The sequence below is a fragment of the Trachemys scripta genome, chromosome 12, assembly GCF_013100865.1.
Source record: "Trachemys scripta elegans isolate TJP31775 chromosome 12, CAS_Tse_1.0, whole genome shotgun sequence".
Classification (NCBI taxonomy): domain Eukaryota; kingdom Metazoa; phylum Chordata; order Testudines; family Emydidae; genus Trachemys; species Trachemys scripta.
The window spans coordinates 6,024,665-6,051,421 of NC_048309.1; the positions used below are offsets into that span (position 1 = coordinate 6,024,665).

At 38.7% G+C, this 26,757-nt stretch overlaps 1 protein-coding gene across 9 annotated transcripts in view; it reads right to left on the reverse strand.

Moving 5' to 3' along the window:
- Positions 1-1,818: 1,818 nt before the first annotated feature.
- ARFGAP1 (ADP ribosylation factor GTPase activating protein 1) overlaps positions 1,819-26,757 on the reverse strand; it is a 30,268-nt gene continuing 5,329 nt past the window's right edge. For 3 of the 9 annotated variants that reach the window (XM_034786649.1, XM_034786654.1, XM_034786655.1), the window contains exons 3-14: positions 25,676-25,785; positions 24,009-24,180; positions 22,661-22,761; positions 21,325-21,411; positions 20,381-20,477; positions 17,013-17,069; positions 14,764-14,796; positions 13,283-13,312; positions 11,626-11,682; positions 9,375-9,434; positions 7,169-7,245; positions 1,819-6,450 (exon numbers count right to left, since the gene is read on the reverse strand). In XM_034786649.1, coding sequence (XP_034642540.1) covers positions 6,093-6,450; positions 7,169-7,245; positions 9,375-9,434; positions 11,626-11,682; positions 13,283-13,312; positions 14,764-14,796; positions 17,013-17,069; positions 20,381-20,477; positions 21,325-21,411; positions 22,661-22,761; positions 24,009-24,180; positions 25,676-25,785 — 1,239 coding nt within the window. In that variant the 3' untranslated portion in view covers positions 1,819-6,092. Of the gene's footprint in view, positions 6,451-7,168; positions 7,246-9,374; positions 9,435-11,625; positions 11,683-13,282; positions 13,313-14,763; positions 14,797-17,012; positions 17,070-20,380; positions 20,478-21,324; positions 21,412-22,660; positions 22,762-24,008; positions 24,181-25,675; positions 25,786-26,757 lie in introns of those variants that run through there. The other 6 variants (XM_034786652.1, XM_034786650.1, XM_034786653.1 and 3 more) reach the window with 6 other exon arrangements.

Consider the following 26,757-nt stretch of genomic DNA (forward strand, 5'->3'; position numbering starts at 1 on the left):
GAAAAAGCAATGGAGGCCAGTCAGTTCATGGATCACTGGCAAGCACCTCTCAGAGGCCAACGCTCATTTTAATCCAGGATCATTAATGCAGTTATAGCATGTGAGCAAAGAACCCCAAATGTAGTCAATGGCTTGTGGCATTCTCTCAGATTGCAGTCACACTATCCCAGGCAATCTGCCATTTATTCAGCATGCCCAGCTGCCTACTGGCCAACGCCTCAGAATGCACAAACAGATTCTTTTGAAATCCCTAAAATCAAATGGGTGAACCACTAGGTGGTGCTATTCCATCCACCTCTGTTGTGAATGGCCGCTGGCTGTTCAACAGTAATACCACTGCAGTGAACTTGCTCATTCAACAGGTATCATAGTATTTGAACGACACTTCAGAAAAGGGACAAAGCCCAAAATATGGCTGATTGTCAGCAACCATCATTTCCTTCACTGTAGGGTTGACAGCATCGGCCTCCCCCAAAGCCATCTTCCACAGGCTTCTCTAGGCTGCAAACTCCAGGGCTCCCTGCTCAGCTCTTTCTCGGTGCGTAAGCTGCTTTGACATTCCAAATACACGATGCAACCTGTTAAGCCTTTCCATGGCGCTTTTGTATGCTGCTGAGTGGTTGGCCTTCAAGGCTGATGGTCAAATAGATTCCCTGCTCACTTTACTCAGAGTAATCCTAGCTAAGGCCTTGTCTACACAAAAGTAATTTGGTGGGCAACTGTGTAGCAGTACTCAAGTGATGCCGGGGGACAAACCTTAAATCAAATGGACTGATTCGAATGGACCCAGTGCACAGCTGATACTTAGTCTGGCAGTCTAGCACAAGTTCAATTACCAAGTTCGCTTCTCTCATGTAGACACAGCGCCCTGGGTCAATACAGCTACTTGTGTGAACAAGGCAAGAAGGATTCAGTCCTGATGGATCAAAGAGGTAACAGGTCAAGATCTGTAAATTTTTAGGGGTCAGTCTCAGACCATTTATGAACTCTCTCGAAGAGGCTAGATTCACATAATGTATAAAATCAAACCCAGTTCATGTATTCGCCACATCCATGATTCTCTGAAATCTTGCATTAACCAAATAGTGGATTTCATAGAAGTGAACATTCTATTTTTAAAAAATGGTTCTTATTTCTAGGGCAGATGCTCCTGTGACCTGGTTACTGAGATCGCTGAGCACATAAATCTGTGCTTAACTCACTGTTTATTTCTACTTAATAGTTCACCTTTAAATAAAGGACTGAGACCACATGTGAAATGTTGTCCAAAACTGTTTCTAAAACAAATAAACTTTAAAAAGGAGGATTTAGTGTTGGAGGTCTTTCATCAAATTTACGGTTAAACATGAATCTTTATAGGATAGCTGCTCCCCTCCCCAATTTCCTCCCTCCTTCACAATCATCTTTAAACCCAGCCACTGCCCAGGTGAGCTCATGTCACAGTCACTAGCCTCCAGTCAAGAACGTGTGTGATCCCAACTACACAAGGACATGAATGACACCACTTAGCTGCCCTAGGATTCCATGTCAGGGATGAGGTATGCCACTATACCGTTCCTTCGCACCAGCCCATTTTCAGTAAGAAACTATCCTATCTTTAGATTACCCCACACTATCCATTTATTTGAGTAACAATCCGCTTCACTTTTGTTAGCAAGACCACCTCTATTATACAACCTATTTTGTATATCCCTTAAGTGATCATTTAAATCAGGTTTCACTGTATTGAAGACAAAAAGAGAGGCCCACACAGAGGGGATGGTATTTCCTAGGCGTTTAAATTAAGCGTAGTCCCTTCAGAAGATTGACACCGCTCTATTCGATTTCTCTTTGCTTTATTGTAATGCTCTTTTAAAAGAGGACACTGCAGCTCAAGTCCAGTACCACTCCATAGAACAAGGAATATTGTTCACTGAAATTGCCATTCCTGTGAACTTCACATAACACATAAGGAAAATTAAAGATATAGTACCCCCGCATTTACCAAACTTCTACTGGCACAAAAATGCTCTAGAAGAGGTCATTCTAGGCCATTACAATCCAACACTCTAGTAATAGGCATTAGATTCCATTTCTTTACTTTTATTTCAGCTCTAGATTGCACAAACCCTCCTTGGGCAGGGATTTTAAAATTAGATCACTTACAAAGGCAACAGGGATACTGACATACTTTCGTTGATTGCTATTTTGACCTCAAGAAGGGGCACTGCATCTTTAAATCTTATTTCCTGGATCAGAATACAAAGGAGGTTTCACTCACACTTGTTAAATTATTGCACAGATTATTACACTGAAATACATTATTTACCTGTGGAATGTTACAATGTTTGGAGTGAGAAAAAGCAGCAGCATTATCGTACAGATCAAGAATTAAGGAGAGTTGGCCAAAGATTTCTTGAAATTTAGTAACCAGTGATAGGCTTCCAGACAAAATGAAAGCAACATTTCAAAATCCTAAATGCTAGAAGCAGAAGATCTGGTTTGGGAACACTCAAGAACTAAGATGTTTTGTTCCTTTGCAAACAGCACTGAGTTTGAACGCCCTAGAAGTTCTGTGCTGTAAATATGCCATTGATGAGATCCATCAGTTTAAATGAAATGGAGACAAACACTGGAAAGGCTAGCCTGGGTGATGCACTATCAAATAGAAAACTTCCCCAATCACCATTTCTCTAGTGTCCATCTCCCCTACATTTTAAAAAAAAACAACAATTTTTTTCCATGCTAGTGAAAGGTGCAAGACAGTTCTGAAAACAGAAGTCCTGCTTATCCATACTGTGGCACTACAGGCTTGCATACCCTGAGAATGTGTCTCAAACTCAGGGCTGGGCCATGTCTATGCAGCTGAGGCTCCACCATTCAGTTATTGGTACGTCTCAAGACTACAACGGTGCCAGCTGTGAGGGTGTTTTTTAGGATAAGAAAACATTTCCACTAAGAACTGGGCTTTGATACCGCCCTCCCCTGACGGAACAGCTTTCAAATGGCTGCTAATAAACTAAAAACAAAGAGAACAAAAATTGGCCAAAGGAAAAGCCCTAGTTTCACCCTCCTCTCACCTCTACTCAAAGACATGCTACACCATCTGGATTTCGATGAACAAAAAATTCATTTTTGATTCAGTGGTGCTAAAATGAATGGGAAATGCATGCACTTGGATTGAGCAACAGGCCCAGTTTTACTGTTCCATCTGTATCTTCCACGACAATGCTACTTTTTAACCACCCTACAAGATCTCTCTGGAAGCAGAAGGGTACGTCAGGACTCCCCACAACAGTGCAAAGGAGGAAGCTATTCCTTCACTGTCTCCTGGACTGGAAGAACACCACTGTTACAAAGTTCTGCTCAGTCAGGGCTCTGATTTTCACTATGTTCAAGTATAGGCCTAAAAACAATGTTGAGCCAATCTTAGCTGCAAGTGTGATGTAAACAATTCCCTATTAGGCAAACCACAAAAGTGGGGAGAATAGGGACAATAGTATATGCACATCAAATTATTTTTAAATAGATCGCTCAACCTATTACAGAAAGCTATTTCAGGAGGCTGGTGAAAAAGACAGTAATAAAATAGAACACGGGAAGTTGAATCAGCTTCACATCACTTTAGACACACAACTTCAGAAGTCAGGCAACCCAGCTAATCAGGTGCATTTTGCTGTCACTACTACTGCAACACTTCACAAAAGATAATTGCGAGTCAAGGACTGGGCAATACCACTTCACGTACAAATTACACAGCATGGCCTTCAAAGTACATGCATTAGTTTCAAACTGGGCAGTAGACAAGTGAAAGGAAGAACAAGTAACAGAAGTGTATGCATAAAATACAGGAATTGTTACATGTTTAACATGCAGTCGAGCCATGACAACAATATCTCTGAAACAGAAGAGCAGAAATTCCAGTAAAACCACTCGTATGGATTCTGGCTGTAAATGTTCTTGAAAATGGTGCCACTACCACAAGAAGCATCGGAGTCTTAGATCTTGCTGTGCTGCTGCCATTTTAAAAAGGGTCATTCAGCAACTAGGATTCCTTCGTGTGACACACAAAGCCTTGCATTAGTCTGGCACAAGGAAACTCTGGATAATTACTAGCATGGCATAAAGTACTCTGGTTAGGTGTGGGTCTCAACAGATCACCAAAAGGTTACTGAAAGGTACTAAATCAAGAGAAAACCATTGAGATAAAGGATAGGGGAGCAGCATGGAAGAGGGGATAAAACAGATCAGAAAAATATTCAGCTGATAATTAGAAAGACTATAGTGATAGAAATACAATAAACAATCCTGCAAGATCAAAATTTCTCCACAATATAAATACAGATGTTACTACTTAGACTATAAATCAAGAAACCATTAATACTTTTGGGTAATTCATGATGATTATTATTTTTTTTGGCTGCTGAAGACAGTTAATTTATGGCCAATATCCACTGGTTAAATTTGAACCTTCTCCATGGTGAATGACAGAAACTGAGCAATAGCTGAGACAGAAAACTTATCAAACGATTATCATCAGCTATCATTTGGTCAGCTTGTCAATACAAAGATATTCTTACTCTCAAAAGGTTCACAAATAATGTCCACGGTACAGAATTCCACACTGGTATCTGAAGTATTATCCAATGGCACCATGATTTGAAGTTTTCAAGTGACTTCTAACTACAATATTCAGTTATATTGTATATTTACAACATTACACCACACGAACAATAAAAAAATAGAGCTACACCCCATTCACAGCAGACAGATACTTAACATAAAAGATACCTTCGTTAAAGGAAATATCTGAATTCCTCTATTTTAGTTTTCCATAGTCAAAGATTATGGGTTTATAAATCATGAAAAGAAGGTTAAAAAAAAATAAAAATCAAAGCTCAGACCTGACTAGAGTCTCTTTGAATTTTTTTTTTTAAAAGGTATTAGGGAAATTGTGGAGGAAAAGGTGGTTTAAACAATTATAAAATTGTTTCTATTTGACAACTGAAGAGAAGATTAATCAATCTGCTGAATTTAAGTTTCACTGTTAAATCCAGAGTTCTATTCATCTATTCATCAAAATTAGCTTGTCTATCTTTAACAATGTTTTATTTTCCCTCTCTTCTCCCATTTTGTCTTACTGTCGCTGGATTTTTCCAAAGTTTCACTGCTATTGTGGTCAACACGTGCTGATAAAAGCCCAAGCAGAAGAGGAGAAAGGTTTCATTTTAACAAAAACATAGCAGGTGAACTTAGGAATCTGGAAGGAAGAAAGATAAAGAGAGGAAGACACTTCTTAATAGTTAAAGGGGAAATACCATAACTCTACATAATACACCTGCAGAAAAACTGCACTGTGTACATCCCTAAATCAAAGGGCAAGAAGTGGTGCCATTCTGAACACTCCTATATGGTCAGGCTGACAAAATGGTGAGTTACATACTAATAATTATCTAGCTCTAGCTTTCTTCTCATCTAGGACTTCTCTCTATAAGAAAAAAAAGGTTTAAAAAAAGTTCTCAAACCTTGCAAAGTTTAAAAATACAACTTCAATAAAAAGTGTTTTAACGGCCACTTTTAACTGCCAGATTTAATGCAGTCCCAGCAGTAGAGAGAGGCATTTAAACTGGTACTTATTCAACTGCAGTTCACACGTTCAATTGCTGGCTATCTGTTGAAGATATATCCCCTCCTTTCCCTGCATCACTCCACCCCAGATGTTCTCTAGAACTTCATCAGAAGTTAGGAATACTGGAGGGGCAATCCTAAGAAACTACACATGCAATATTGTGCCATGAAAACATGCTTGCACTGATTTGTTCCTCTGAATTCTCATTTTAAGAAGTTAGTATACCCAGCTCCAATAGCGCTATGGTGAGGAGAATAGATCTATTACTATCCTTTATGATGGGAGAGCCATATCTTCATATGGTCACGATGAGACTGAGATACTATTTGTTTTTCTAAACTGGAACAGAAGAAAGAAGAATGAAGGGGAAGCACAAGGTAACAGGTCAATAAGGACAACCATGTTAATCCAGCTGTGTGTGAAACTTTTTTCATCAGAGAGCATGGACTCCTTCCTTCGCCATGCGAAGCAGGGTTACAGAGGCCTACCAGTTCTGGTTATCCCACCCATCATCAGCTGCTGAAGACACTTTTGTCATTTTCTTGGGGGATTTTTTGGTCTTGCTCTCCCCTCCAGCATTTTCCCAGTTGGTCTCCCAGTTTTCCCAGCTGTCGCTGTTACTGTTCTTGTTGTTGGAGACCGTCCCTGAACCCCAGACGTCCCAGCTATCAGAGCTCTTCTTCTCTGTGGAATTGTCCACGTAGGTCCAACTGTCACTGCTTGGGGATTTATGAGCCTTGGGTGGGTCTGAGTTGCCAAAGGTTTCCCAGAAACTTTGATCTACAGCATTGTTCTGGTAGCCCTCTCCTCCGCTGTTCTGATAGCTGTCTCCCTCAGGTGGTCTTTAAAGCAAAAAGATCAGAGGTGGGGGAAAATAATCAACTTTTGTACCACTCATCTCACATTACTGAATTAATAAATCTGCTTAAGCGGAAACCTTCACCCCCAGCTCCTACTAAGCTTGTCTATCATCACCTTATAAATTAGGTATTTCTGCAGGGAAAAAATGATATTTCTGCATTTAATTTTACAGCTGAGACATTAACCAACAAGAACAGATGAAACAATAGTGCCAGAATCCTTTGCTCAAAGCAATTTGGAGATGACAAAGATGAGCAAGGCAGAAGAACTTGAATGAATATATTTAGAACGGAGTCTGCCTTGGGTTTCAATTTCCAGATTTTGCTGGTTTGGGTAATCACCTTGAAAATATAAAAGATGACGTATTCCGTATGAATTAATAAAAGTTACATTCAGAGCTATTTTGGTCTCAATGCAATACTCAGGGCTGATGACCAGCTAAATTAAATTAAATCATATTTGTGTGCCCCGTATTACCTGTTTATTATATTAAATGGTATTTATTACTTTTGAAAACTAGTGAAGATTTGATGAAAGACAAATGTTTCTTCCTACTAAAATTAAAGACACTAGTATTGCTAAGGAAAAGTTTTCCCTGCTACTTTTATATTATAGGGAAAACACAGGGTATATCTTGACATACTTTATGAATCCATGTATTTTAGAGAGAAGAAAAAACAAACGAAAAAAAGAGAGTACCTTTCAGAAAGATCATCTGATTTGCTGGAAAAGAAAGTGGTGACGTCCCGCCATCCCTTACTGCCAACCCCCTGAACCTGGAAAAAAAGAACAAGGTTATTTCACACTTAATGAATTACCGCGCATTTGGACTGAGCTCACACATTTGTTCTAATAAAGACTGCTACCCAAAATCCATAATGCACCACCACAGAACACACCCCTGTGCATATGAAGACATATTTAAAGCAGTCTCACAAAGTTCAACTCACCCACTCAGGAGGCCAGTATGGCAATTAAAATAGGCTCTCTTTTGTCATCATCATAGCAAGTCATTGTTATGTCTAGGCTATTAAGCTTTCATTATGATTTTGCAAGGTCCATGAAAGAAAAACATTGACTGGACAGTGCTTAACAAGTGACCAATTAACAAAAATTGGATAGGCAACCAGGGCTTATTTTTTTCACCTGATTGTTGGTAGTGACAGCTTTTGACTTTTACCTTCGAATTTTCTGATGAAAATGTTGGGATTGCTTGGAGCAGGAAGGGTCACCTGATTCTCCATTGTGCTGGATTTTGTGATGTCATTATGAAAATGCAAAACATTACCAGTTCAGAATGGTAATATTTTCCATCCACTTTGCACTAGTGTGAATGGCAGCATAAAGTACTGGGCAAAAGACTCAGACCCTGTGTTTTTAGCCCCAGACTCCAACTTGGTATGCCCACTTTTGTGCATAAATGGTGTGCCCCCAGAAAAGTGGCGAAGCACCAGTTTTGCATGCATCTATAGCAGTTCTGGTCATTAGTTGGGGAGCTAGCCATACACTCACCAATCTGTTTCACTGTAGATTTTGTAAATCGGCAAGAATAAAAGTCAGGGACTTGATGGAAATTTAGTAACATACATTAATAAACAGGTATAAGAAACTAGCTACATGGCTAGAGCTACATAAAGATCTTCACAAGCGAGAAAATACTGGAACAGACCTAACTTGATATCTTTAGATTATGAAGCCCTGACTAGAACTTTTAAACCATTATGAAATACAATACTGTTTAACAAGGCTTGTGTCCATGCTAAGCAAGTTTTAAACCAAATATAGCTATAGAATAGCGCTTGGATGCTAAGTAATTTTGAATGTGATTCATCAATTTACCATAAACTATGAGCCACATTCTGATCTCAATTACCCTGATGTAAATCCAGAGTTAATCCAAAAACAACAATGTTTAACTAAGTTCCGGGTCTGCTGCAGGGTCTGACTTTATTCACACAGCAACAGTGTAAATATACTTAAGTGGTTTCACCAACGGTTTCCAAAAGCAATTTCATTTCAGTGCTCAGGTGGACAGGCCAAAAGTTAATTTCTTGAATGTTACTGTTGGAGGAATTCCAAAACACATTTTCCTTCTGTTATGCTGAGATCATAAGCACAACCCATGAAATGGCATCAATAATGAGCACCATTCTGAGATCCAAATACACCAGTTGGGGCTCTATGTATGATGGGGCAAATTACCAGGCTTTGAGCAAAATGGACAAGACATTAATTCACTTTTTTGTTGAAGCATTCCATCATTCCCATCCTTTCAAACAGGAAAAACTCCTGGCACCGTGACTTCCAATACTGGCTTTAACTGCCCACAACAGTTAGGACATCAACAGCACTAGGTAATGCTGTGCAAATGACTGAAATAGCGTGTTATAAAATGTTGCAAGTGTCCTGAAGCTAGTAGTAGTAGGGAGCACTTACCACGTTACCAATCAATGTCAGCATAATGGGGAAAAGGTACACACATTAATAAGGTTAATAAGTGTACATATTTTATTTAAGCTGTCTCCATATTCTTGAACACGTTTACTGTCAAACATTTGGGTCACTGATTCTATTACAAGTCTACACTTCGCTGTCAGTGTAAGCATCATTCAGATGCTACTAAGATCTGGTTAATGTACCTGTAGCTATTTATACTCACAATCTGTCTGTGTATCAAGCGATTTTATTATGTCAATGGCATAAGCAAACTTGGGTTTAAAATATCCCTTTCTCAGATTACTTGTATTGAGTACCGATAAACAGCAAAAAGCAGAAACTAACACATCTTAGGGATTTTGTTTTATAAGACACTTATCACTTGTGTTTGTGTGACCTGTGCACATGAAAGAATATGGAGACTGGCTTAGTATTTGGCCTCCTAATGGGTAGGCAGGCCCCTTCGTACCTTGGTGGCCAGATGAGATACCCCCATGGAGAACTCATCAAGCATTTTTCCCTCTTTCACCTAGATGAATCAAAATGTCAGTAGTTAGTCATGAAACAAAATGGTGTCTACAGCTTAAAACAGGACAGCTTGTGCTAACAGCTAGAGACAAAAGTTAAAAACAAGCTAAAGTATATTTGACTCAATAGACAATGAGGTTAAGAAAATAAAATATGAAGTCTGCTGCTACTAATGGGCTGATCCTCAGCTCTTTACAGTTAGTGGGACTCTTTCCACTGACTTATTTGGGCTTTGGCAGTATTACAGGAAACTTGAGAACTGGGGGAAGAGTGAGGGGTGAGAAAAACACCCCACACAGATTTAAAAAACAACCTTACTGCATGGCCATTTATAAAGAATATGTTTTACTGCATAAAATGGTATTCTCAAGAGACTGAAAACAAGGCACCTATAAGAATGGGTTCCAAGAAAATAGGTTTTTATCATTTATACAAATCTACTGGAAACCTTACAAAAGTCTTGATATCCTTGCCTCCTGGTCATTTGGAGCCCACTGGAATTTAGTTTCTCAGCTGGTGTAAAACAATCATCCCAATACAAAAGTGTACAAGTGACCGGATATAGTTACACATGGGCCAGACTGTCACTGGCTGCTGTCAATTATGTAGAAGATCATTTTATTTAGAATAAACTAACGAAGCGTTGCCCAAGGGCAGTTTGCCATTATTTACCTTAGCTAGTGTGTCACATCCTTCACTACAGCAGTCTTCCAACACATGGAAGTCAGCTACAGGAAAAGCACCCTAAGAAAATGTACCGGCTGCAATATACTTTGTATTATAAATTACCCTATTTGCATCTATACAGAATTTACCATCTCTATCAAAACAAAAATCTTGATAAGAAGATTCATTTCTGTAAAAAGATTCTATTCTGGAAATGATTCAGGGTCACATTAGAGAGTGGAAAACTCCATATAAAAAAAGACAATGTAATGAGTGTGAGATACAAGAGGACTGATTTACTTGGGTGATAGGCTAATTTTTTCAAATCAGACATGAATCCATATTCTGCAGTGCTGGTACTATGTTCCCCCATGAAACAAAAATTAATGTATTTACCACAACAGTAAAAATAAGTATGTTTAGGAAAAGATTTATGGGTAAGTAGATCATCACATTCTCATACATGAAGGCCTAATTATACAAATTTTGGGACTGATCTAAAATCTGTAGACGTACAGGACAAATTAAATGTACGTCACCTGGGAAACCGATATAAAAGCGGTGTTACACATTAACAGGGAAGGCAATATTTGGCACATTATGGAGACTCTATGATGAAAATAGGTAAAATTAGCCAGCACCACTCACTCAGAATAGCTGCTTAGCTTTCTTTTTTTGCCAGCTGGATTACCTGGAGAGCACACATAGCATTCATCCCTGGATCTACAGCTGAAGTGTAAATAACTAGACATGTGAGGAGACAGGCTTTTACTCCTGCTTTTGATGCTTTCAAACTATTCTAAATTCCAGTAAACAATATAGCAATAATTTCAGAAGTGACACTAACAGTTAATCTTTTCCTGGTAAAATGACTAAATAGGATAAAGATTGAGTATATTCTGTTTTAGGAATACAGATAATCCTTGAGACTAGCCGATTAAGACAAGGATCTAAAAAAAATAAAAAAAAATCAAGAACATATTTCTTTTAAGAACTGTCTGCAATCAGTTAGAAACCACATTATGTTAACCCTTATGCATATGCCTTCAAGATGCTATTTGAAAGGGAACAGTACTAGCAGTCAGAAGTGTGACTTCTATGAAAACAAACACTCACTAAGGTAATATTACTAATCAAAATATTTGCTTATCACTGACCTCTCTAGCCAATTAAGAGATGCCATGAGGGACTCTGAATGGAGTCCCAGCCACTCTTCCATCACAGGAAAGAAGATGGCTGTAACAGGGCATCTCATGAGAAGGAGAACCAAGCAAGAGAAAATGGGGATCTCTCAGGATTGATTTTGACATGAAGCCCGTCAAAATGAGGACAGTTTTGTCACTTGAACATTTATTTTGTAATATTAATATTGAATTATTTGGCATTTTCCCTCTGCTATTGGGCGAGGATATGTAAAATAACTGAACATGCTGTCAACAAACTAACTCCTTGTGGCAGGAAAAAACAAAATGACTTCCTCGGTAATACGAAAATACTCTAAGTAATTTACTCATTTCCAAAGTTACCTTTTCCTGTGCAGGTTTGAGAACATTTTCATTTAAAGTCTGACCTAACTCTGATGCCTATTTAAAAGCAAAACAAAAGTAAAGTCAGTTATATTTTCCTTCATAAAATACAGCCAACATTCACTGCCAAGAAACTAGCCTGCAGGAGACTCAAAGAACATAGGACAGAAAAGCCTTAAGCTTTGCCTCATACAAGCAACATAGTGAGCTAAAAGCACACACAATGCAACACTACAGAGAAAGTGCTACAAGAAAAAGAAAACACAGATAAAAGGCAATAAAGGCTGCTTAAAGTTCCCACAGCCCAAGAAAGGTCTGTCCTGGAACTGGCACAACCTTTCAACCAGCAACAGCCCAGAAGGCAGGCCGCTTCCTAAGTCATGAGCTTTAGCAAATATTTTGAAAAACTGAGAACTGTACCCTTCCTTACATGTTCTTGTTAATGGGATTATCAGCAGACACAGGCCTTTTCATCAGGAAAGAATATTAATTCTTTCACAATGAAATACTCTCTTCCTGTGATGCAGGCAATGTCATCTATTAATAACCAATTCCCTGTTTCTAGGCAATACACCACAGTCATACCCACGTGAAAGGATGATTAAACTATTTTATGGCTTTAGCCTCTCTCTCTGCTGAGATGTGCAGACATTCTAGGAGGAAAACTGTAATTATATCTAGGATAGATGCATAATGCTACTGTACTTTAGAGAGGAGGTTTACAGCATGCGAATCCATACTGTAAGAGTGAGGAAGTCACAAATGAGTTTGGCAGGACAATATTAAAAGGACAGAGTCATTTGGAATTTTTCATAACGGTTAAAATTACTCCTTTTCTCACTGTCCATAATAAAACAATCTTTAACCAACCCTTGGGTGACAAGTACACTACACTGATTAGTTCTTGAAGAGCGGCTTATGTGCTAAGCTGCTGCCATTTATTCTCTTTATAAACAAGTATTTGCAAAAACCCAAAACACAAAAATCCCCACAGAATTCGAATCAGCCTATTTTATGCCTATTAACTCAGACATTGTCCAATTTATTGTCATTAAAAGATATAATTAACTACAGTTAGTGATCAAAGAATATCAAATATGGTGCTTAAGGGAGTAATGGATCACTGCAGATATCAGGGAGGACCCTTTTGTACAGTAACAAGGTTGCACAATTTTGCAGATGGATATAGAAAGGGGCGGTGGGTGACACGGTTTTGTCTTCTTTTGAAACACTGTGAAAGACAGGGTATCAAACCCAATAATCCTATGGTGTGATCCAGTACAACAAACACTATATTCCTTCTGTGGGGGCTTTCTTACTAAATTCTGGCTTCAAATGGCACTCCAAAGCTATTCTGTATATACGTCATTCCTGAATTCCACATGCAGAAGGAAAAACTGTGCAAGCTTGCAGTACAGAATGTTCTCTAACATACCAGAGGGCAGAACTGGCTCTTTTTTTACTAATTTAACCAATTTTAAATAGGCTTGAAGAGACATTACAGAATGATGCAGACGACACTATTAAAAAAAAAAAAAAAAAAAAAAGACTGACTTAAAAAGAGGAAATAAAAAAACAGCTCAAGAGCAAACACACATATCCAGCACGAACAGTGACAAAAAGCGCCCATGCACGTGATTATATGTGAGTGCTTTACCGGCTCTGGCTGCTGCTTGTAGCCCCAAAACTTTACCCAGACAGCACAAGAGAAAGAGAGCAAGGAAGGTAGAAGAAGCAGCTTTTAGCAAAAAAATTGAAGCATTTTTCGGGCACGTTAAGTCGCATGATCCTTTTCCTTTTCCAATTCCAGGCTCTACTGACAAGAGTAATAAGGAGCAGAAGTCTGTTTAATGTCCAGTGGCTAAACTTAATTACAAAATACATGGCCGCCACAGTTCAGAGTCAGCCAGATTCTAAATGTGTGCTATAAAGCAACAGATCAGGTTGTTAATTAGCAAATTTGAGCTATCATTAATATGGCTGAAGAAGAACAATCTGCTGAAGTGCTTGTCAGTAGATCTGATGAGCTTCTACATTTAGTTCTCTATATTATAAAGATGTACCCCCACACTACACGTAATAGTATATAAAGAATAGGTTTCAAAATGGAAAACTATATGTAGAGGAAGACCTGCATAATACTAAACTTTTCTCATTCAAGCCAAGCAATAAATCTCTTATGGCTTTTAGCTAGGGTTCAAGTTGAAGTACTTCTGAGCGACGTTTTCTTTGTTAATCCTTCAAAAACATAGAACGTTAGCCTATAATGTGAGACAGGGACGTACTAGCAGCTGTAACTCCCTGCTGACCGTCATTTTCCAACCCTGTTTTGAACCATGTCCCATGTAGCTCAGGTTAATGCTGTACACACGTGAATCACAGTTCAAGAGCAAGACTCTTTCATGTACTATAGATAATCCTCTCCTAACCCAAAACATAACATTTAGATTTTGGCACTTAATCATATTCCTTGGGGAATTCAAGGAATAAAGCCAGATTTTTGCTTTCCAGCTTGGGATTTTCAAAAATGTTCTACAAAAACAGACCATGTTTATGTCAGAGCTGTGGGCAATTCAGGTCTGACTGTCCTCACTTTAATCCTAGTATAAAAACAAAATATGTGTATATTTGAAATTGTTGCCTGTTTAAAACACAAGCATCTTAATTCAACAATATTATTCGATGTGTTGTTGTTTTCAATTCATGCAATGGAATGAGCACATGCATTCTATTAAAACACCTACTTACAGATCACACACAAAAATTAGAAGCATATATTTTAAGGAGAAACCATCCTTAAGTTTCTCAAAAACACAATCATAACAATATTGTATGGCATCAAACCATTCATTCATTAAACTGTTTAATTTCAATAGCAAATAAAACTACACCCATTATTTATGTGTACTGTAAAAATGTCACAATCCCTGTGGGAGTAAAACCTAATATGTAGTTTTTAAGAGACAATATCCTAGCGTATAATTATACAGATGCAAATATGCAGCACTGAGGATACACACCATGGTTTCATAAGGACCAGATCCAAGACATCTTGTACTACTGATATAAAGAGAATTGGTACGGATTCCTAATAAGCCCGATTACTGTAAATGACACAGAGCTACTTGTTTTAATCACCTTTTGAGTTGCTTGAGATCCAAATTTGGTAGCCTGTAAAATGGAAAAAAAAAAATTGTTTGTTTAGATCAACTTGACTTTTTCTCCCTAATAAATAGACATGGTGAGTGAAATCCTGGTCCCAGCTGAAACCAATGGGAGTTTTGATATTGACTTCAATGGCATCCAGGATTTCACGCTCTATTTCTTAGAACATGTTTAGCTTTAAAGAAAGTACACTCCGTCCATCCTTCTATGAAGGTATCAACTGTCTACAGAAGCAAACAAAAACTGGGATTTTTTTTAAAAAACATTTTCACAAAAAAGTTTCTCCCCTCATTTATTTTAAAATATTGACTAGCTCTAATTGTAAGTCGATAGCTACTTATATAATCCCCAAGACATAGATATAAAACCATTTGCCAAAAGGGGAAACACAGTAGCCTAGTATTGCCAGAAACTCCACTCTCAGAACTCAGAATTCTAGACACCTCACCGCCATCTTTCCCTGATGTGCTTTCTAAGTAAATCAGTCTGACTTTATAGCTCAGAGTAAATCTACTGAACTAAAAAACTGAAACACAAAGCAACTGACCAAATCAAGAATGTACAGCTCAGTGCGAAATTTCTGCAGAAAACACTAACTTGGCTTCACTCAGCACTAATCCACACCATTGCCCCAGAAAACAAAGCCCCTTTAAACAAAGAATGGTAAATAAATGTTAATTATTCTTCTCTTGATATCTATGTGCAGTGCTCCAATTATTTACAGAAATGCCTGACCAAAGCAGTGTATGCATATCCAAAAATAAATACGTGGAAAATACAGGAAGTAGGACCAATGTCCAAAATATGAAATTCTCATGAATCCATAGGAATGAGAGGCCTAAAGCAGATGAGAATGGCACAAACTGTGCGATGGGATGGTTTGTCAAGAGTTGTTGGCACTAGATAGTAAATTACATTTAATTCTGTGGTGGGATGTCTGAAAGTTTGGATGTATAAGGCTTTGATAGCTTGATTCTAGATTCTTAGTCAAGGACCTACCTCCAGCAGCTATTTCCCTTTCAGTGGCCAACTTAATGTGGCTGAAAGCTGAGAAACTCTGCTGGAAGATGGAGATCCCATGAGACGATGGGGAGAGGGTGAGGACAGGGTTTAGGCCCTTTGATCTTGTAGTGGTGGGAAAGGGGAGAAAAGGCTAGAACATGTTTATAAGGTGGTGGTCACATGGCTGGTACTTGATATGCTGTGGGACAACAAGGACTCCTACCCTTTGATTCAGGCTGTTGAGTGCAAGGTCAAAGGGATCACAGCTCATGATTTAATCATTACCATTAGTGAAAATTATGCACACAAAAGAAGGCAGAGACTCCCAAGGACGGATCAAATGCCTTAAGACATATTTAGCTCTCAACCACGGGTCTGTCAGTCCTCAAACTCTAATAATTCTTCCTTGTTCTACTTCATTCTATCTGCTTTAATTTCAGAATGTAATACTGTAATATCTATCTATATCTATCTATATATATGGTATACTGCTCATCACCATAATTCTGAAAGATGAACAAAACACAAACCCGTCACCGCAAAACAAAAATCACAATAGAATATAGCTTTTTTTTGTTCAAAAGAACAGCATGCAAACATCTGGAAAAAGGTATGCTAGAGCTCAAAGGGAAAGGAATGGAACATAAGCAACCTTGCTAACATGATTATGCCTCCGTAATGTTCCCCTTCACTGTAAATGTAGATGCCGTACCAAGTGTAGTTTTTAGAAACTGAACTAAAAAAACTGAACAGCTTCTTATGCACTCTGCATATAAATCTGCATACAAAAACCTGTACCGAAGACCATGCACAGCTTTGCTTATACTTAGTACATAAACATTTCCATTTTTTAAAATTATATATACACACCTCTACCCCGATATAACGCTGTCCTCGGGAGCCCAAAAATCTTACTGCGTTATAGGTGAAACCACGTTATATCGAACTTGCTTTGATCCACCAGAGTGCACAACCCCGCCCCCCTAGAGCGCTGCTTTACCGCGCTATATCCAAATTCATGTTATATCGGGTCGCGTTATATTGAGGTAGAGGTGTATGTATATAGGAAGAAGGAGGACATAGAAGTCAGGGGTTCAGCTTACAATATGGAGCATTTATTATTTATTTCAAGATAAATCCCTGTGAAGAGGCCAAATCAAGCTAACAGAATCCTTATACCACTGCAACAATAAGACTGAAATAGCTTCTTGTTTACTTACACCCTCTTTAGCTGCTGAGGCAAACTTGCTCGCTCCAGTTGTAAAACTGCTCCATCCCTTTAAAAAAAAAAATAGGAGGAGGAGGAGGAGGAAGCTTAATTTAACATGTAATAGTGAAACAAAGTCAATATATTCTGTGGCACATCCTGTCCTGTAGCCATAAGAGATGCCCACTAATTGAGACAGATTTGCTTGTGGCGCAGTTCCACTGAACTGTAAAAAAATACTGTGGTGAATTTCCCTTGTTCTCTTGTGCATTCCTATAACTACAAATCCTAATGATAATGACTGTAACATGAACAATCCTGAACATGGGTTAGTCTAATGGAGAAACAACTTCACAAAGCTTTGGTTTCTCTCTAAATACAAACATTTTCACAATGACAGTAACAGAAGACAAAACGTTGGTAGAGCCCGAATGAGTACAGGACACATCAAGACTAGTTTGTGTTTTGTGAGAGTTAAGATCTGGGGGAAAGGGCAAGGGGCAGAGTGAAACTCAGGTATAAGCCTGGAAGAAGCTGAAAAGGGAGCCAAGAGCCAGTGCATTCAAACAAAACAAAAAAAGGATTAAGGGGCTCATAAGCAGCAGATGCAGATCCATTATTGATTTTTTTCTTGTTTACAACTTCTGGTTGTTTTTTTGGCCTTATAAATATCAGGAATATAAAGCCTTATTTTGCCTGTTTTTTTCCTGGAGATCTCCATCAAGTTCAGGAAACTCAATCAGTAGTTTTCTCAGCCCTTAGTAATAGAGTGTGGAATCTATAATAAAGATTTTTTCCTCCCAGTTTTTTGTCAGGCATTTAATAAGGAGCTACCAAGAAAAAGGGAACAGTTTTAAACACTCTCATTAAACTTTCTTCCTCTCTCAATTGTTCAGTTTCCAGTTCCTTGACACTTGTGATATAATTCTATTAGTTACCCAGTCCTGCAGAATCTTTCAATAAAAACAAGACAAGATTTGAATTTCTAATGTAAAACAAACTAACAAACAGAAAAAAAGCTTTGGCATACTTTTCAGGCCTGCTTTATACACATTATAAAGGGACACAGATTTTTTTTCCTTTGCAGGTCACCTGCAAGTAAATTTGTTAAGCTATGGAGCTGCACTACTTCAGTACTGCTTAACAGCAGCTGCATGGATCAGATACACCCTAAAACTGCCCCATATAGTTGGCATGTCACTTTTGAAGCACGGATATTCCAGTGGTACATGGACACTTGTGAGCATCTCTGCAGAAAAGCTGAAAATAATACCAGAAAAGGTCAGGGTGCTTTGCTCATCATGCTTTCCACTGAATTTAGCTAGTCCATAAAAGAAGGTGGAGGGTCTATACTCGACAGTCACTTTAAAGACTCCAGTGAAGTCCCTTCATTAGTAGTCTCACCTTGCTTTGTTTCATGCTGATAAATGGAATGACAGTGATGGTGCTGATGTGCAAATGGCAAGATGGTATTTTTTGTAATTCTGATGTTAAAAGTAGGCTCACAGGAAACAGACAACCTAAACTGATCTCAGCCTAATCAGCATCAACTACAGCAAATTATCCATCTAATGAGTAATAACGGGGGGGGGGGGGGGGGGGGGGGGGGGGGGAGAAGCCTTACATGTGTATTTGATTTTTTTTTAGGTTCATTCCTCTCATATATTATAAGGAAAATTGTTTTCCTCAATCGGATGAGAATTCATGCAAATTAAAAACTTCAATCGCTTTGCAAAAGGTGTTTATGTTTAAGCTGTAGTTTGTGTGTTTAGTCACAAGAGGGCATTTTAATCACTAGTTTCAATCAGATCACATTTGAATAATGTCTGACAAAGATTTAGATCAGTGGCTCTCAACCTTTCCAGACTACTGTACCCCTTTCAGGAGTCTGATTTGTCTTGCGTACCCCCAAGTTTCACCTCACTTAACTCCTTGCTTACAAAAATCAGACTTAAAAATACAGAAGTGTCACAGCACACTATTATTGAAAAATTGCTGACTTTCTCATTTTTACCACATAATTATAAATCAATTGGAATATAAATATTGTACTGACATTTCAGTATATAGTATATAGAGCAGTATAAACAAGTCAGTGTCTGTACGAAATTTTAGTTTGTACTGACTTCCCTAGTGCTTTTTATGTAGCTTGTTGTAAAACTAGGCAAATATCTAGATGTGTTGATGTACCCCCTGGAAGACCTCTACGTACGCCCAGGGGTATGTGTACCCGATTTAGATGATACGGCAGTATTTTACTATAAAAAACCTGAGATACACATAATACAGGTGCTTGTGAATTGTGCCATTTATAGAATTTGATATATAATGTGAATACTAAACATTTTTTTCACCCATCTGTGAACAGCTTTTCCCATGACCCCCACCCTTCTTTAGGGTTCTGTGCCATATGGAACTTCTACTCCATTCCTTCCCCATATTTGAAAGGTACAAAACTGTATTTGAAGGATGGTGTACAGATGAAGGGAAAAGTAGTCTGAATGCCTCTACACTAGGTCATGGTGCTGTAATTAAATCTTGCATACACCATGCAATAAATTCTAAGAAGCAAAACACCTAGGCATGTGTCAAATATGAGAGCTGCAGACCCAAGGAAACCTTCCAGACCTGCTAGAATTATCTCTGATGGGATCGTCAGGTAACAGAGAAGAAACTAGGAGCACAAAAAAGCAGCCACAGGGGATGGGGCAAGGAGGTTTGTTGTTGTCACTTAAAGACGTAACCCATTTAGGAGTTCCATGAAATACCGCAAACTGACTTTTGCATGTTCCTAATGCTGAAAGTAACCATTTGCAATGGTATTTGACTTCTATACTTCTGTGGCTGAGTGGAGACTGACAACAAGAGAGTGTTGGAGGGAAAGGAAATAAGGATACTATATACTCTTACAAATATGAGCAATCCCTAAAGGAAAATCCAAATCTCCCCACATTTTTCCTTACATCAGGTATCACCAAACTGTCTATTTATACTCCCATTGCCCATCACTAGGACATCTCTTGGCCCTGGTAAACAGTTTGCTACTTGTAGTTGCACATTCCTTGCCAAAAGTAAAGAGGTCAATTCTTTTAGCGTTAAGAAGTTCACGTTTGGAATCCTGTTAGGACTGCCTCCACCTGTTTTTTGACCAGCATTTTAGGCTTAATGTGTTGGCGGAGTCAGGACTTTTGATCAGATTGCTTTGAGAAGACACAAGTGTCAACAACAGAAATAAACAATGTTCCTCAGATGCACATGCATTGCATATTTCCCAGTTACAGCTACTAATTTTCTCTCTCTTCATATTTCCATAATCTGGGCTACACATACAGGAACATACTGCTAACAGTCACAGAAAGCTCAGAGAAAGAATCTCCTTACCGAGTATAGCGAAGACATGGCATTATTGAGGAAGTCGTCATCCTTTTTCGGAGGGTTGACTGTGTTCCCAAATCCCACATAGCGATTCTCTTGGCCACTAAATCACACACCGTCAGAAAACAATTGTAATTATTATGGATTTCATTAAAACTATCAGACCGAAAATATAAATACAAGTATATTGTAATATAAGTACAAGTATAATTACAAATGTAAGATACAACTGAATTTTTGTTTCTTTGTGTTAAAGATTTCCATACACCTGGAAGTAAAGGATTGGTAGAATTTGCATCAGCAGTGCAGGGAAACTGCGTGCTTGACTCCCTCATACAGCTCTACTTCTGCACCTTGTTTCTAACATGTAAGAACACCACTACACAATTATGTAAAGCTAGTGAATGTGCACTGCAGACAAGAAAGCCTCCTTGCAGATTTTATCATCTCAGTAAAGCTTCTCCTGTGGTATAATAGATCAGTTAGTTACTTCAGAGCTGTGGTTTCTTTTTGCATACAACTCACTGCATTAATTGAAGAACCTAGTGGTAGCGTTATTAAATACCTGAGTTTCACACACTTTGCTCTAGGCAATTGAACCTGAAAGCTTCATAGACCAGGAGGCCACCATGGTGATAAAGCTACTGTCTATATTTGACTCACAAGCCTCAGCTTCACTGCACATCAAACCTTCTCTTGATACATAGGAAAGAAAAGGCCCTTTTTAATGCTTTTATACCCAATCCTGTGTCATGTATTATCACTTATTTTACACCCAGTGAGGATGTGACCATAGTCTAGTATGGCCCAATGGATTAACAGAGCCATATGTAAACTGACAGAAAATAATAAGGCCTTAGTCTAGGGTATTCTGAAGGGCTATGACACACAATGGTTGATATAGAAGTGTCTAATTTAATAAACATTACTTGCAAGTCAAATAACTTTACCCTTGATAGGAGCTGAAATCATCGTTTAACCAGTCTTCAAAAGCTTTGTCAGAAGAACCAGCTGCATTCTGGGATGGTCCAGCAGATCTAATCAAATGAAAGATTTTTAGAAAGTTAAAGTACATGAAGCATAAACAAACAAATGACTTTGCTCATCACAGAAGCTTGTGCCGAAGACAGATCAGAATTTTACATCCATCAGGTGAGAGCATCTGAGTATCTTTTAACTCATGGAGAAAGAAAGCTGTAAACAAGTCCACAAACAATGGTCTTTAGACCACTTTTAGTTTGCTAGCACTTGGTGGTTATTATAGATCTTGCTAATCACAAGTTGCTGGTTCTCCTTGTTTCTTGTACAGGTAATCCTGGCTCTTTATTGCTAAGAAGAACCAGAAGCACCTGAAAGCAAGCTATGCTTCTACTAGGGATCCAAAAACATCAGAGAAAGAAACACAGATACCTTCAGGGACTGGAGCCACCAGCTAGAATAGAGTTGACAACCATGAAAGGGAGAGGGCTATTAGGGGTGAAGGTGGAAGACGGGACCAGGTGTTTGACCATGACTGAGAGGGGAGATGGTTCATGCAGACACAGTGAAGGGTATTCAGGGAAGAGAAAGGACAGGACAGGAGGAAAAAGCAAAAATAGGCAAGATATTTGCTGTATTCTGGACAGCTACAATACACTAAAGGCTTTCCTATTTTGAATGTAAGGAAATACTGTAGTAGCCAATTGGGAAATTATGCAAGCACAAGTGGAGGGACTGTAGCTAGTACAATTACAATCTGTATTAAGATGTGGTCCACACTGAAAAAAGTTTAGGTACCACTGCTATAGGGCAAAGTCCCTGAAGCTTGCCCAAATTCTTAGCTAAAAGATATACAAGAAAAAGATTCAGTGGGGAGGACAGGATGATCAAACAAACATGCCATCACTTCCTGTCCAAAGTCAGAGAAGAGCAACTTCACTAAGTTAGCTGCTGAGCTAGGCTGGACATTAAAATGTCAACCCGGAAGACTGAAGCTGAAACATGGTAATAGTAGTAAAATGGTAAATATCTAGGAAAACAAATCTGAGGCAGATAATAGTTCCCCAATTACAAAATGTCTTTGTCATCTGTTTTCTCAGACACATCTTCCAAAGAAATAGGAGGGTAAAAAACATTAACCCGATCATGGAAATGAAAGTACTTCTACCTTAGGCATCTCATCTCTAGCAAAGAGTGCTGCCAGTGGAGACAAATAGTCTGTCAGCAGAATAAGAACAGCTGACATTCAACTGTCATGCTTGATAGCGAGATCAAACTGCATGAGAATTGGATAACTAGAATACATACCGATGAGATGAAGACAGGGCCATCTTGGGCTGAGGTGGAGTCCAGTTTCTGGCAGGAGAAGTTTCAAGAGACCATTCCTTGCCCTCAGCTAAAGTAGCCACCTAAAGAGGGGGAAAAAGTGTTAAAAACATGGTAAGGTCCTAATTTTCAAGTAAAATGAAAATGTAGAAATAACCTTCAATAGAGTGTCAACAGTCAGTTGGAGCAGTTGCAGAAGCAGGCAAAGTAGGGACTACTGCATGGGACAGAGGGTAAAATGGTGTTTAGCTGATGCTGCTCCTCCTCCCAGCTCCAGAGCTGTGCAAGGAAGACCTCCTTCATTGTGGGGAGAGTAGCATTCAGGTGGTGACTCCTTCTCAGATGATCTTGGGAAAAAACTGCTGGGAGGAACCAACCAGCCAATGAGAGCAGCTGCAGAGGCAGAAAAAGCAGGACTTTGTCCATTCAGAGATTTTCCTACAATTTTTCCTGGACTTTCCCTCAGCTGTTTCCTCCCAAGTTCTCCCTCGTGTTCTCTTCACCTTAGCTTCCAAACGGGCCCAATTTACCTTCTTCTTCCCTGTCCTGCTAGAGACCTGTCCATCTCAGATCTTTACTATTTGGGGGAGTTAAGAACTACAGTATGAGAAACTAGGCAATGTTAAGCTATTGAGATGTTCGCTCTTCTAGCTGCAGAGTGTCCCAGACCAGCAATTCATAAGTGGCACAACTACACCTCTGTTGGCAAACCAATTTCAAAACTGTGTAAGAGCTCCAGCCACGTAGAACGCAGTTTCTCAACTTAGTGGTGCAGGCCAGCATAAATGCACAACCCCTGTGTTCTCAAGTCTCTGCAATTTCCAGGTGCATATTTGAATTCTGAGGGGTTTTATTTTGAGATATTGCACAAAGCCGCCTTTTGGAATGACATTTCCAGTGCAGGCATGGATTTTGCTGCTCTTTATGGTCCCACTTGCTCTTGGCAGAGTAATCTGCCATTTTGCATCCACCAAAAAAAGAAGTGCTGGCAATTAATTGGGCCCTTTTGTGTAAAATAGTCTGATGCAATAACAAGCTGACTCTCAGCTGGTGTAAACTGGCATAGATCCATTACCTTCAACTGAGCTACAACCAATTACACCATTGATAATCTGGCGACCATGGCCAAACAAAAAACAAGGACATTAATGAAAATTTCTAGAGAACAAGCTTTTTGTAGATTACAGAACTGCAAGTCTTATCCTCTCTCAGGAACTGCAACAAGTTTTTATAAAGATGTTGCAAGATTTAATAAGTGTTTGTCAAGTGCTTTGAGATTTTCAAATGGGAAGCATTAAGGATGCACAAGTTATTATTCATCTGTGTTTACCTTATCTCTAAAGAGAGCTGCGGCTTTGCTGTTGTATTTCTCCTGCATTGACCAGCAGGGATCATAATCCTCCTGAGACTCCAGAAATTCTCGAAATTTTCCATTACCACCAGTCTTCATCTTCTCCAACTCAATGTCCTTCCACTTGTCCATAGTGACAGAGCGCACAAAGCTGGAAATCAGAATTAGAGAGGAAACACCTCACTTTTTATTTATTGCTATAATCCCGTTATTATACCATAAAACAAAATTAAACATCTCATTGGCAGCTATACCAAAAATTAAGCCTTTAGAAATTCCACTGCTAGCGGTTGCACTTTTACTGAGATTTCCTCCCTTCAGGGCAGGAAGCAAAGCACTATAGCAAAAAAGCCTGTTGAAAAAAAAATTGAACAGTGAGTTCCACTTAAAAAAGAGAAACAGTCTGCGCAAATGAAACAAAATGTAGCTATCCCAACCCAAATTCTGAATTGCCTATCAAAATCACTTAACAGAAAATATTTTCCAGACATTTTCCAAACTGTTTGCTACTCTTTAGTACCACTCATCCCTCAGGAGTGCACTTAGAATGAACTTCAGGTACTCAACAAGTTGCCTGTCTTATATCTAAAGGGCATTTATGACTGAGATTAGTGTCCCTCAGCTTTGCTTTGGGCCATAAATTAGTGCTGCTGCTCATTATTCCACATGAAAAACAAATAGGCCCCTATAGTTAATGCTTAAATATTCCATCAAAGAAAAGGTAAAGGAGATCTCTTCTTCATCAAGGCCCTACAAAACTTTGCTCCATCTACATCTCTATGCTCATTTCCTCCTATCCTCTCTTGGTCCTTACCCTCCTCACATCTCCTTTAGTCTCTGTGCTTCATTCCTTCTTTCATGTAGCAGTTGGAATAATTTCCACTCCTTATTCACTGAACACTCTCTACTCCCTACTCACCTTCAAATCATCCTTCAAAAACCACTTCTAAGTGTCCCCCTGGTATTAGTGTTCGCATTCCTGAATTGTCCTTTCCCTCGTTTATCTGAATAATTGTTCTGTATTCTGCCTCTCTGTGTTAGATTTAGACCCAGGACCATACACATGCGTGTGTGTTGGAAGGGGGAGAGGTTGTTTGTTCATTGGCTCATTTTAGAAGAGTATGCAGCACTTTGTGTACTCGACAGGAACCTCTATAAACAACATACATTCTATGTTCTGTAATGCACTGGGTACATTTATAGCACTACATACATACTTTATAGTAGTATTACGATTGTCTTAGTTCAATTTTAAAAATACCTGGTACCACTAGAGTTCTTTAGCCTACAAGAATAGACAGATTTAAAATAGGATACAACATGAACAACTGATAGGACTAAAGATCTCCTATATCTCTCTATAACATTACATTTGGTTCATGGCCAGGTAACATACTGAGGTAACCTAACTTAATCATGTGTGTACTTACACTACTAACTCATTTTTGGTTTCTAGATTCCACAGTGGATTAGCAATACGTCATAGTCTGATTTGCAAAATTCTAGATTTGCTGTTCTGCTGAAGCATGGCAAACTTGAATCTCCATAGCTATATCCAAAAAAATACGCCTTGCAATGACTTCCATTTTTTTCCCCTGAAGAGAAAATTGTAAATCATCTGGTCTGTGTTTGTTCCCAAGACTGACCTGAGGTGAACTCCCAAGCCTCTGTGTTTTCCTGAGCATTCCAGACAGATCCAGATTCCATAAGTCACGCTCACCCATTGGGGGTTAAAAGCACCACACTCAAAACAGACCTATAAGAGAAAAAATATTGTCCATAACTCTCAGTCATCATTTGCTCCGGGTAAAATTTTCAAAGTACAGACACAGAAAATCATAAAAAAGCTACTTGCAGCAAATAAATTCAGATTTAGGAGTCATTAGTGTTTAAAGACTTCTTCCTTGTGTACATAAGTTCCATTACGTAGTCATTTAGAAAGAGCCTTGAGGGTTTAATGTTTTAGAGGCAGAACCATTCATGTTAACTGACTCAGACTATAGAAATACAAGCTAAACTGATGTTTCTATCTCTAGAAAGACTGAATTAAACACTCTACCCTCAGGGCACCATATAAATATATTATGAAATAACTTTGTTTCACATGTCCATAAAGAACAAAACATACACAATCAAAATTTATGCTTTTTTAAGATTGTTTTGAGCGGGAGAAAACAGTCCAACAGGTAAAGAATAACTTAGGTGGAATTAGTTCTATGTTATGGAGAAAGGGTTAGGAACATCAATTCAGTCCTGTGATCTGACCATCTGACAGCCAGTCACAAACATAATTGCAACTAGCATGGTTCTAGAACCAATCCAGGCAGGCAGTTTTTTTAAAAAATAAACGTATTTGTGTACTGGGCAGCTTCTGTTATTCTATAGCAGGGATTCTAAATATAGTCTGTCGTCATGTCATGTGGGGGCAACTGATTGAGAGTTTCAAATATCATTACAAATCCCTAGGGTGTATAGGAGGACTTCATAGGCAGATTACCATAAATATGGAGCACAGTGACAAGATTATTTTGTTTGGATAATTAGAGTATAAACATAAAATGCTTTAAATAGAAAGTTCCTATTCTTAACATATACAACAATGTCCCAAAACAAAATTCTGAGGGTTTGGCTGACAAACCACCAGTGGTTTACTGAATCACTAGAACCACTCAAAGGAATTATGCCCAATACTTGACAGTTTATCAATCTTATTGTAATACAATTTAAT